The 12999-nt window shown below is 44.4% G+C and overlaps 1 protein-coding gene across 1 annotated transcript; it reads left to right on the forward strand.

Annotated features, from left to right (window-relative positions):
• The first annotated feature begins 525 nt into the window (after window positions 1–525).
• On the forward strand, window positions 526–11813 carry LOC306913567 (serine/threonine-protein kinase RIO3-like). Its single transcript, XM_079490316.1, has 12 exons — window positions 526–638; window positions 1135–1283; window positions 2254–2361; window positions 3109–3218; window positions 3402–3545; window positions 4286–4413; window positions 5140–5322; window positions 6950–7109; window positions 8171–8251; window positions 10389–10478; window positions 11300–11413; window positions 11685–11813. The coding sequence occupies exons 1-12, from the start codon at window positions 577–579 to the stop codon at window positions 11796–11798; spliced, it is 1443 nt and encodes a 480-aa protein (XP_079346442.1). The 5' UTR covers window positions 526–576; the 3' UTR covers window positions 11799–11813.
• The last annotated feature ends 1186 nt before the right edge of the window (window positions 11814–12999 follow it).

Below are 12999 nucleotides of genomic sequence, written 5' to 3' on the forward strand. Positions count from 1 at the left end.
CCTTTTAAGGTTTGGACTTTATTCCAATAGGAAAATTCACATTTGTTTGCATTTAAAACAAATAAAAACATTTTGAGACAATGTATTTCTTCTTCGAAATCGAAACCGAAATCGAGGTTTCAGAGAAAAAAATCGAGGTTTTTTTTTTAGGCAAAATCGTGCAGCCAACATTGTAGCTATACGAAAAGATTGAATTATCCTCTTTCTAATTTCTATCTGCAAAGTGTTTGCTTCATAAAACTCAGACATGCTATTATGAGCTACTTTCTATATAATGCTTTCCATGCAGGTGATACTTTTTTAATGACACTGTAGCAATGATTTGTTTATTCACAATATAGAGCTATTTAACACTGATATTGAATAAAGTATTTTATCGCAATGAATGATTGATCTGGTGATTACTAGTTGATTCATGATGATGATGATGAACACTTGTAGGTTTGTAGATCCCATGACTTACCTCTAAGTGGAGCCTCTGTAACACTCTGTTTGTGTGTATATGTGTGTGTGTATGTGTTTCAGAGCCCATGGGGGCGTCCCGTGTAGACCCCCAGCTGCTCTCTGACTGATGTGATGAGTGAAGAGCTCGCCAAGCAACTGGACGATGAGAACTACGACCTGGAAGCACTGTCTAAGTAAGACGCCATTATAGAATGTTCTTATGTTGATCATACTGATCACTGAATGTCATCCATCCATCTTAAACCGATTATCCGTAGTCGGGTCGCGGGGGCAACAGCTCCACCAGTGTTCCAGACGTCCCTCTCCAGAGCAACATTAGTAACTTCCTGGGGGATCCTGAGGCGTTCCAAGGCCAACGAAGATTGCTCGGTAGACAGAGAGCTTTGCTTTCTGGCTCAGCTATCTTTTCGTCACAACAGTGCGGTACAGCGACTGCAATACTGCCCCTGCCGCTCCGATTCCCCCGGCTGATCTCCTTCTCTGTCCTCTCCTCACTCGTGAACAAGACCCTTGGATGCCTTTGATCAATCTGCAATCATTTTGACGATGCATGCGCACTGGCACACCACTTATGTGCGGGCCTGTGTATAACATATGACCCTCTCCTCTCTCCCCCCACCCCCCCCCCCCTCCTCTCCTCTCTCCTCCCCCCTCCCCTCCTCTCCTCAGTACCAGTGTAGACGTGTTGTTGTCGTGCGACACAGAACCAGAGACGGACAGTGACCTCATGATGGCCCAGATGATGCAGATGGAGTTTGACCACGAGTTCGATACCCAGCTGCGTCTGGAGGAGAAGAAGCTTAACGGAGACAGCAAGGGTGAGGACGGGGGGGACGGGGGGCGTGTCCAAGCAGACCATAGTTAAACGGCTGGTGAGGAGCGCCAGTCATGTGATCTTGACAGACCCGATAACTTACGACCCGATGCTGATTTATTTTTCTACTTCTAACCGATAAAATCTATTATTGAAAGGCAGTGGTTTTCAACCCTTTTCATACCCAGGTCAATTATGTATTAATTATATAATTAATTATGTAATTATGTACACGGACCACCATTTGATGAGATGTAGCCTCTCAAACCCAAAACTTAGAATATTTTGACATTATTTGATAAGATTTTGTCAACAATTCCATGCTGTATAGATGTGGTAGCATTAGGATAGATAACAGCCAAACCCATCAAAATAACACTTTTTTTCCCTACATTCTGTGTAGGGAACCAGCTCAGTGGCCTTGTGGTTAGAGTGTCCGCCCTGAGACTGAGAGGTCGGGTTCAATCCCCGGCCGGGTCATACCAAAGACTCTAAAAAATGGGACCCAGTGCCTCCCTGCTTGACACTTGGCATCAAGGGTTGGATTGGGGGTAAGTCCCTGCGACATACTAGCGTCATGTCCAGGGGGTGTACTTGTACATCAAGCTGCCTCACGCTACAGAAACAGGAGATAGGCTCCTGCCCTATGGGCCTCATGGCTCGGCAAGGCTACTTACTTACTACTACTCTGTGTAGGCTTCTTGTGAATTAAGTAATGCACATGTTTAACAACAATTTCACTCTTGAGAGTGTACTCTCAAGATCTATAATTGTCAACTCTCCATCATCATCAGCTGTGGACCCCCTGGAACCCCCTCAAGGACCACTTTTTGAAAACGTGTGTGTGTGTGTGTGTGTGTGTGTGTGTGTGTGTGTGTGTGTGTGTGTGTGTGTGTGTGTGTGTGTGTGTGTGTGTGTGTGTGTGTGTGTGTGTGTGTGTGTGTGTGTGTGTGCACGTGTGTGTGTGCGCACAGTTTCCATCTCCTTTGAGAACTACCTGAAGGTCCATCCTTATGAGGACAGTGAGAGCTCTGATGACGAGGTGGACTGGCAGGACACCCGATATGACCCCTACAAACCAGGTACCATTCCCTTCCCCTACAAACCAGGTACCATTCCCTTCCCCGACTCCTACTGCCTTGCTCAATGTGTCTGTTTGTTAGATACAACCCCTACAAACCAGGTACCATTTTGCTCAATGTGTCTGTTTGTTAGATGGGGCGGCAGTGGCTTAGGGGTAGAGTGGCCGGATGGTAACCGCAAGGTCGCCAGTTCGAACTATAGGGATGTCGGTAACGGTTAATCTTTTGAATAGGCTACCCCAAATGTAATATGCATGTAGGCCTATAGGCTACATAATTAAAGTTGGTAGACGAATGGTATACATGTATTTATGCTCCTTTTGTAACAAAAAAGCAACAATAAATAAATAAATTGTTGTAGGCTTAATCATAAATAAACAACGCATCGCATCTGCATGCATGCATCTGCGCGTCTACAGTACAGGGGTCCGCCGGTCCAAAACAGGCCAGTCCAGATCTGAGCAACCTATACCTATAAAGCCACTGGACGCATGGGCTAAGCTTTTTTATTATTAAGGAAGATCAGCATGCATGTCACCGTGTTCTGTTTGTTTGTTGACTTTTTTTTTTGAAACACGGTGATCTGCTAACCGGAGCATCGTGCTACATTTGAGTTTAATCATCATTTGAGTCCTCTATTAGTCCTCTGTGAGTCTCTCTCTCTTTCTCTCTCATTTTTGACTTGACTTAGAAAAGAGATTAAAAAAAATCATAATGTAAATTAAAACATGATTGCTTGTGTTGCAGACAAGCCTCAGGTGACGTCCAAGAAGGGTTTCATAGGAAAGGGAAAGAACATCACAACCAAACACGATGAGGTTGTGTGTGGACGCAAAAACGCTGCACGCATGGACAATGTAAGATGTCTGTCTGTCTGTCTGTCTGTCTGTCTGTCTGTCTGTCTGTCTGTCTGTCTGTCTGTCTGTCTGTCTGTCTGTCTGTAACCGTTGCATTCTATATGTCTGTCTCACTGACTGTCACTTTCTCGGTCTCTCTCTCTCTCTGTCTCTGTCTCTCTCCCTCTGTCTCCCTCTCTGCAGTTTGCTCCATGTGTGCATGTCGGTGACGGGCTGATCATGGACCTGAAGCTGTCCAACCAGGTGTACAACTCTCTGAAGCAGCACTGCTACAGCGAGCAGAGACGCAGCGCACGGCTGCACGAGAAGAAGGAGCACTCCACTGCTGTGAGTGCACGCACGCACGCGCACATTCATTCACACATACATGCAAGCAAACACATGTACTTGCAAGAAGCACTATTCACACACACATTCACACATGCATGCAAGCACACACATTCTGACAAACCTCGGTCAACACAGCTAAACCATTTGTCTCTCTGTGTCCTTCCTCTCTGTCTGTCTCTGTGTCTCTCTGTGTCCCTGTCTGTATCTGTGTCCTTCCTCTCTGTCTGTCTCTGTGTCTCTCTGTGTCCCTGTCTGTCTCTGTGTCTCTTTGTGTTCCTGTCTGTCTCTTTGTCTCTCTGTGTGCCTGTCTGTCTCTGTCTCTTTGTGTCCCTGTCTGTCTCTGTGTCCCCGTCTGTCTCTGTGTCTCTCTGTGTCCCTGTCTGTCTCTGTGTCTCTTTGTGTTCCTGTCTGTCTCTTGGTCTCTCTGTGTGCCTGTCTGTCTCTATGTCTCTTTGTGTCCCTGTCTGTCTCTGTATCTCTCTGTGTCCCCGTCTGTCTCTGTGTCTCTGTGTCCCTGTCTGTCTCTGTCTCTCTGTGTGTCCCTGTCTGTCTCTGTGTCTCTCTGTGTCCCTGTCTGTCTCTGTGTCTCTCTGTGTCCCTATCTGTCTCTCTGTGTCCCTGTCTGTCTCTGTGTCTCTCTGTGTCCCTGTCTGTCTCTGTCTCTGTGTGTCCCTGTCTGTCTCTGTGTCTCTCTGTGTGTGTCCCTGTCTGTCTCTGTGTCTCTCTCCGTCATCCAGGAACAAGCGGTAGACTCTCGTACTCGCCTGCTGATGTTTAAGATGGTGAACAGTGGGGTTCTGGAACACATCAATGGATGCATCGCCACCGGAAAGGAATCTGTCGTGTTCCACGCCAATGGAGGGAGGTGAGACACGCAGCACACAGCATGCAACAATTTGCCTTTTAACGAATATACTTCAATGTATATTGAACGTGGTTAACTGTGAATAGCTGTGTACGTGGTGACAAAAAGTCGGTGAGGTACAATTCTGAAAAGTTTCAGGTTGGGATTAGGTTTAGGATTAAGCACTTCACGGTTGGATTAGCGGTTTTAGGGGTTAGAGAGTTAAGCCTGACTTATACTTGGTTGCGGGCCAGTGTTGTGCACAGAAAATAGCAGATGTGCAAGCTTGTAGATCGGCTATGTTCAGGCTTCAGGATTACGGAGAAAAAAAAACAATTGCACCAAAAAAAGATAAACATGCTAAACGGCTGATGTCCTCGCAAGCATAGTAATCTGTGCAAGCATACAGTTGGAGGCCATCGATATTGTCCTTTTCTTTTTGCTGAGTTTTGCGTGATCTGCGCAAAAGGACAGTTAACCCATTTTGGGCGGGAACCCCTTTTGGTGTTTTAAACATTGTTATAATTTAGCTATTGAAAAATAGCAGATCTACAAGCTCATAGCGCGCCACTCGGTGGCGCGCTATGAGCTTGTAGATCTGCTATTTTTGAAAAATCGTGAAAATATTTATTTAGAAGGATTTAGAAGGATTTTTTAAAATGTTGAGGTCAGGCCTAAATGGGTCAAATGATAAGGGACAATATCGGTGGCACCCAACTGTAGTAATCTCTCTCTCTCTCCCCCCAGCATGGAGGAGCAGAGTGTTCCAAAGGAGGTGGTGCTGAAGGTGTTTAAGACCACCCTCAACGAGTTCAAGAACCGGGACAAGTACATCAAGGACGACTACCGCTTCAGGGACCGCTTCAGCAAGCTCAACCCCAGGAAGGTCATCAAGCTGTGGGCCGAGAAAGAGATGCACAACCTCGCCAGGTACGGTTTCCAAATGTTCCTCGACTTTTTCACTGGCGAAAACTAAATGGAAACTAAGCTATGATGACTAAAACTAAGACTACATTTATTGACAATTTCGTCAAAAAATAACATCTAGACTGAAATGTTAGGAAGGGACTAGTGGACAAGACATCCAGTATAAGTCATTTTACACTTGTTGCATGCTGAAAATAGCCGATCGTCAAGCTCACAACGACACGTTGTGAGCTTGTAGATCGGCTATTTTCAGCATGTGTAAAATCAGTCATTACGGCGGCATCGAGGCCCACCAAAATACATTTTAGTCGACTAAATCAACAGTAGATTTTGTCGACTAAAACTAGACTAACAGTAAAACATTCCAGGTGACTAAAATGTGACTAAAACTAAATAAACGATTCAACAGACTATGACTAAAACTAAAATCAAAATTTGCTGTCAAAAATCAACACTGCCCCAGAGTTAGTGTCGAAGTGTCCTTGAGCAAGACTCTGAACCCCTAATTGCTCCCGATGTGCTGGTTGGTGCCTTGCATGGTTTCCTCTGCCATCAGTGTGAATGTGTGTGTGAATGGGAATCTATGTATAGCGCCTTGGATAAAGGTGCTATATAATTAAATGCACCATTTACCATTTAACACACACATCGCCAATTTGGAAAGAACTTGGGCCCCTTCCCTACTTCCTTCACAGGTGTTACCGCTGATACTAATGAAGGCTCTGTTCCATTCTGGTCAAACAGAGTCAGGGTGCTGCTATTGTGCATGTTGGCTCACTGGAAACACTCTGCTACACCAGTGGGTCTCAAAGTGTCCTTGAGTGGGTTCCAAATGGCCCTGTACGGGTCTATAACTCTGAGAGTTATGAGGGTTCTTGAAATTAAAAAGTTTGACAACCACTGTACTCTAAATGGAACAGAGCCTTAATTCAGTAACACCTGTGAAGTAAGTAGGACACAACACGGGACTCAATCAATGAATCCCTTTACAACCACTATATTAATGTATTTCCTACAGCTTTAAGTCCAAAAATCTGAACTAACCATTTAAGAAGTATATTTTGCTCCTCCTCGAATTGCAGTCTCTGTGATCTGGAAACTACAGTAGTTCATATTGCGATTTTCTTTTTTATATCTTCGGCCCCAATAAAAATCATCGCCAGAATTCATCAAATGTTTGCAATTGCAAACATTACTAGCACACAAGCATAAGAGTAAGTACCCTCAAACATTTTGTGACAGGGCACAGCACGTCACAGCGTGCCGAGTGTGTGAGAACTCATGATATAGAAGGCATTCGTAGAATCGGCCTCAGGTCCTAGTGGCTTCATACAAATGTCGTGTGTGTGTGTGTGTGTGTGTGTGTGTGTGTGTGTGTGTGTGTGTGTGTGTGTGTGTGTGTGTGTGTGTGTGTGTGAAAATGAAGAAGGCGGGAATTTGTCAAATAACAATATTAACACAAGAGGAGGATGGACAAGAGGGAATCATGAATTCAGATGTTTTAATTTGGGTGGGACTGATGCTACACGGGTGTCATTGAGACTTACCCCTGCCATGAACGCTTAGAGTGTCAGAAATGTTAAGGAGTGTGTCTGTGTGCGTGCGTGCGTGCGTGCGTGCGTGCGTGCAGAATGAAGAAGGCGGGTATCCTGTGTCCAGAGGTGGTGCTGTTGAAGAGGAACATCCTGGTGATGTCCTTCATCGGTAAGGATCACATCCCTGCCCCTAAACTGAAAGACGTCAGGCTGGGAGCTGAGGACATGAAGACGGCCTACCACCAGGTCCTACATGTAAGACAACCTACTGCTGTACTCTAAATGGAACAGAGCCTTAACCCATTTTGACCTGAGATCAGATTCTAAAAAATGTCTTCTACATCCTGACAGTTTTCTGAAAAAGCTATGTTTCTATGTCAGTGGTTCTTCTATTTTTCAAAAATAGCAGACCTACAAGCTCGTAGCGCGCCACTCGGTGGCGCGCTATGAGCTTGTAGATCTGCTATTTTTCAATAGCTAAAGCATGACATAATGTTAACACCAAAAGGGGTTAACAGGTCCTACATGTAAGACAACCTACTACTGTACACCTACCATCAGGCACTGTGTCAACCCATTGAGACCTGACACCAGGTTCTACAAATGTCCATTCTATCCTAACAGTTTTCTGAATAAAAACAAACCTATGTTTCTATTAGTGGACCTCAAGCCTTTTCATGTCAAGGATCCCCAATTAGCCCTTCGCTAAGCCCCTCCCCAACCCGTCCTTGTCCAATAGGCACGTTAGCAGCTAAGAGACAGGTCAAGCTGTCCTCCATTGAGATGCATGTTAAATGACAGGATTTCTCCATATAAATAATGGATCATTTCAGAAGCAAAACCTTCAAAATGTCTGATAAATCTAGTCAACCAGGCCTGCAGTAGGCTATGTACTGGGCAAATGTGCATTTGGCATGCACACGCAGATCCTGACACACCAAAGGTCGACATGTGGAAACAACGGTCGGACATGCGGAGCACGGGACAACCTACCTCAAACCCCTAACCATAACCGTTATGGTTTGGTTAGGGTTTGAGGTAGGTTGTCGCCGGTCTAATGACAGTAGGACCAATAGTATGTCGGAACTAAAGCCTGTACCCGAACATTTCCCGTCATAGTTTTAGTCGATCGGAATCAGGTACACTCGTATCGGTTGTTTGTCACGATCATGCAATTTTACTTGACAATTACTTACAAATAAAATACAAATTATTTTAAATTAGTGTACTGTATGTCTCTGTCTCTCTCTATGCAGACTCTCTATCAGCAATGTAACTTGATGTCTCTCTCTCTCTCTCTCTCTCTCTCTCTCTAGATGATGCAGACTCTCTATCAGCAATGTAACTTGGTCCATGCTGATCTCAGTGAATATAACATGCTTTGGCACGATGGCAAGGTACTGTCTGTGTGTGCGTGCGTGTTTGTGTGGTCGATCTACAAGCTCATAACGCGTCATATGACACTATGAGCTTGTATGTAGATCAGCTATTTCATATCTGACCTGTGCAACTTTTGTTTATGAATCCTAAAAGCCAAACAGAAATGTCTTTTTTCCCAGTCTATATGTCCCAGTGTTCAGACATGAAACACAATTAAATCGTTAAATCACAATTAACCATCAAAATATCATGATAGTGACCATGTGTGTAGGTCAGTGGTTTTCACCCCGTTTCATTTCAAGGCCCATTATTTATTCGTCTTTTGAGCCACGGACCACCATTTGACATTTATCCTCTCAGACACAAAACTAAAGAATAGGCGTTGGATAAGATCTTGTCTACAATTCCATGCTTTTGGCAAACGTTTATCAAAATAACAATTCTTCTACATCCTCTAATTGTCTAGAGTTCTTGTAAATTAAGTAATGCAGATGTTTTTAACAATAATGTAACTCTTACGGGTCCGTTTGGTTTCATTTTACTCGCTCAAGAGTTAAAGATCTATAAGGGTTAATTTGGTACCAGCTCTCCATCATTTAGCTGGGGACCACCGGGAACCCTCTCAAGGACCACTGGTGGTCCTCGGACCACTGGTCAAAAACCACTGTTTTATTGTGTAGGTGTGATGACATAGTGTTCATGCGTTGAGTGTGTTGTAGCCTCGGCATCCAGGCTTTTATTTTCGCTTTCGGCTCAAAAAGAATAGCCTGGGGAAACCCATTAGTGTCAGGTTCAGGTTTATTTGTTATATGTATAAATACAGAGTATAGTATATTTTGCTCCGAGCACTCTGTCTTGTATACACCAGTGTAAACTGGACAAAAACAAACAGCTATAGTGCAAAAGAAAGAACACAAAAACAAAATAAAGTGCAGTGTGAAGTGAAGGAACTGTTACTGAGACGGATGGTACGAGATTTGATGCTCTGGTAGCGTTTTTTGGAAGGGAGTAGTTGGAACAGGGTATTTGCGGGATGGCTGGTGTCTTTAATGATGTTGTGGGCTTTTTTTTCGTACAGCGTGTGATGTAGATGTTATGGAGACTAGGTAATGCTGTGCCGATGATTTTAGCTGTTGTTTTAACGGTCCTCTGCAGCCTGTTGCAATCCTGAGCAGTCGTGTTGCCGTACCACACTGTGATACAGCCAGTTAAGACACTTTCAATTATACAGCGATACAAGTCCACTTGGTACTTTTATTTTAGTTTTACGTCGATTCAGAAAGTACAGTCGCTGCTGCGCCTTCTTGAGGATGTACTCTGTGTTGAGTGACCTTTACTGGGGCGGATTAATGATATAATCGTTCACTTGGTGATGCAAGGATGGCATTTGGCACAAATACTCTCTAAGGGCCACTCTTGTGGAAAAAGGCGCTGGGCCACTCAAAATTCCAAGATGGCGACCATAACTTTCAACATGGCAGCCACCTTAGCAGACCAGATAGTGATTTAATTTTTCAGGTTGTGATACATAAGGATGAGATTTGGCAGCACAAATACTCTCTAAGGGCCACTCTTATAGAAACAAGGCGTTGGCCACTCCAACCAATAAGATCCACCGCCTTGTACTCGCCGGCACCCGCCCCTCTAGACCAGAATTTGTTTTTGGCTTTTTGCCTTTATTGATAGTTACAAGTGAAGACAGACAAGAAAGAGAGAGAGAAGGTGAGAGACATACAGCAAAGGTCGTCATGAACGGGACTCGAACACGCGACGCGCTGTCAGGCCAGAGCCTATATGTGGCATGCGCCTGGATCTCTAGGCCAGCGGGCGCCCCGGCTATGTGTAATTGTGACATTGTGCTAATGTGTGTTTTAGATGTGAGTCAGTAGTGTGTATATAATGTTGTGCATTTCCTACAGGTGTTTGTTAGTAGTGTGTACATAATGTTTTGTATCTTGTATCACAGGTGTTTGTTAGTAGTGTGTATATGATGTTGTGTATCTTGTATCACAGGTGTGTGTTAGTAGTGTTTGTCTAATGTTGTGTATCTTGTATCACAGGTGTGTGTTAGTAGTGTGTATTTAATGTTGTGTATCTTGTATCACAGGTGTGTGTTAGTAGTGTGTATTTAATGTTGTGTATCTTGTATCACAGGTGTTTGTCATAGACGTGAGTCAGTCGGTGGAACCGAAGCATCCACATGGTCTGGAGTTCCTCTTCAGAGATTGCCACAACGTCGCCACGGTAACCAAATGTCCTTGTTATTGTTTGACTTGAATTCAAATGGCAATGATCTTTTATTTGCGAAATACCAAATGCACAATAAAATGACTAATACAAACGAGAGAGGTAGACTGAACACCTCTGTGTGTAGTTGTTGCTATAAGCCAGGGGTTCTCAACGTTTTGACTGGGAAAATGTTTGGCCATGTCTCGCGACCTACGCCACGCCTACATTTCCATTTCCCAGCCATTCAGTTGTAAAAAAAAATAACAACCAAACCCCCCTTTTTATTTTTGTATTTTTAAAAATATATAATTTTGGGACCCCCCAAAATAAATTTGCGACCTCCCGAGGGGTCGCGACCCCCAGGTTGAGAACCCCTGCTATGAGCTGCTATAGTGTCGGCCTGAAACATATTATCTCTACTTTGTGTACTTTTTTTGTGTTTTCTTTCTTTCTTTTTTCCGTAAATTAATCAATCAAAAGTAGCAGAACGTGCCGCGTTTCGAGCTTGTAGATATGCTTCTTTTCATATTTTTGAATTTGAATCCTGATATCTGAGATTTTCAGCCCAAAACAGAGACGACCTACTGTAACAACACACATGTTTTTGAAGAAGAATTTGAAGTTCAGGAATCAGGATTGAGACAGCTTTTTTTTTTTTTAAGAATCTGCCTCAGGTCTAAATGGGCCAAGCTAGTTACGCTAAAGCAGTGATATAAAGCACTAATATGCACAACCTGCCAACACAAATAAACACCACATGTTTAATAACTCTGTGTGTGTGTGTGTGTGTGTGTGTGTGTGTGTGTGTGTGTGTGTGTGTGTGTGTGTGTGTGCAGTTCTTCCAGAAGCAAGGCGTGTTAGAGGCGATGAGTGTGTACGACCTGTTCAACTCGGTAACAGGATTGAACCTCACCGTCACTGAGGACGACGAGGCCGAGTTCATGTCCCAGGTCTGTATACACATGCACGCACGAACACATGCACGCACACACACACATTGGACATTGCGAAGTGTCTGTTACTAGAATCTCGCGAGCTTGGCGGCGTGCTCGCATCCAACGTCAAACGGTCTGTGTTGTTGTTGTTTCTCTGTGAATGTCGCGTGTTGGAGTGAGACACACACACTCTCAAAGCGTACATTTTGAACGAAGGCAGACAGTGATGTGTCTTTGTGGCCACTGACCGTGTTCGTTTCGTATTGTTCTGTCTCTCTCTCTCCAGATCGTAGCTCTGGAGAAGCGTAATGAAGATCACGTCCAGAGGAAAGGAAAGAAAACCTTCTCCGTTGCCCTGGGCGACGACGACGACGACCACGAGGGTGGCCCCTCCGACTAAATGCCGGCGGCCACGTTGGAAGAGAAGGAAACAAAATATCCTGACGTCAGTCGGGACCACCTGACCACCTGTCACACTCATACCGGGGGAAACCCCGTAATGGTTGTACATTCACGGCTTCATCATAAAAGAATAAACAGAGGAATGTACATTTTAACATTGATTTTATTTATTATTCTCCCCATTTTGGCTATTTCTGTGCTCAGACAGACCGACACACACACACACACACACACACACACACACACACACACACACACACACACACACACACACACACACACACACACACACACACACACACACACACACTCTGCTGCGTAATGGAGTGGCTAGCACCACTCAAAAATATCTCATACCTACATAAATGCAAAGTTTTTCTCCCCTCGCCAAGATGCCCCCTAGTGGTCCATGGAGGAATTGTAGGGGAGGGGTGAAGAGTACCGAAGTCCTGACACCACTTGCGTTGTCCTCTGGGTCACAGAAGTATATCTTTTTTCCTATTGGAAATCTCACAGGGTCATCTTTGAATCACGTCATATAAGAACGGTGTTCCAAAAATAAACGGACCACCCTGGCGATTCTGTCGGGGATGTGACTGTGTCGTTTATGACAGTGAGTTACATTCGATAACGTCCGTGATTGGAGGAAAACTAGTGGTCTGTGATGTGTCGGAGTTCAAAGTGATTAATAGAGTGATCTCAGCTTAAATATGTAGTTAAGCCGTAACTTTCTATCATCTCGCCCCGTGATGAGTTGGAGTAGGAGTTTGTTTGTACAAACAATTGCCGATCTACAAGCTCGCGATGCAACACTTTACTTTCCTAGATTGACTTGTTTTTCGCCACTTTTGCACACACACGTTTGACTGGAGGGGGGACGGGGGGAACGGCACATGTTGGCCAGGGGGAATATGACTTATGATTCTGTCCCTTCCGGGACATCAACTTTAATAGCGCTGAGTCGGCTGAATCGGACTTGACAACGCTCTGCTCGCTCGCTGGTGCCTCGGTCAAACGTTTGACGCTTTCACATTCCTGAACCCTTATCTATCATTTATATATTATGGATCAATAGTGTGGACTTAGACTGTTATTCGTCTGTGGTACTCATTTGTCCCAAGAAGTCACGGTATGCATTTAAGGCCCAAACTACACCAGCTGCAACTCCTTGCAACTAGTCACAACTCCTTGCAACAAAA

This window comes from Electrona antarctica, assembly GCF_951216825.1.
Source record: "Electrona antarctica genome assembly, chromosome: 20".
NCBI classification, from domain to species: Eukaryota; Metazoa; Chordata; class Actinopteri; order Myctophiformes; family Myctophidae; genus Electrona; species Electrona antarctica.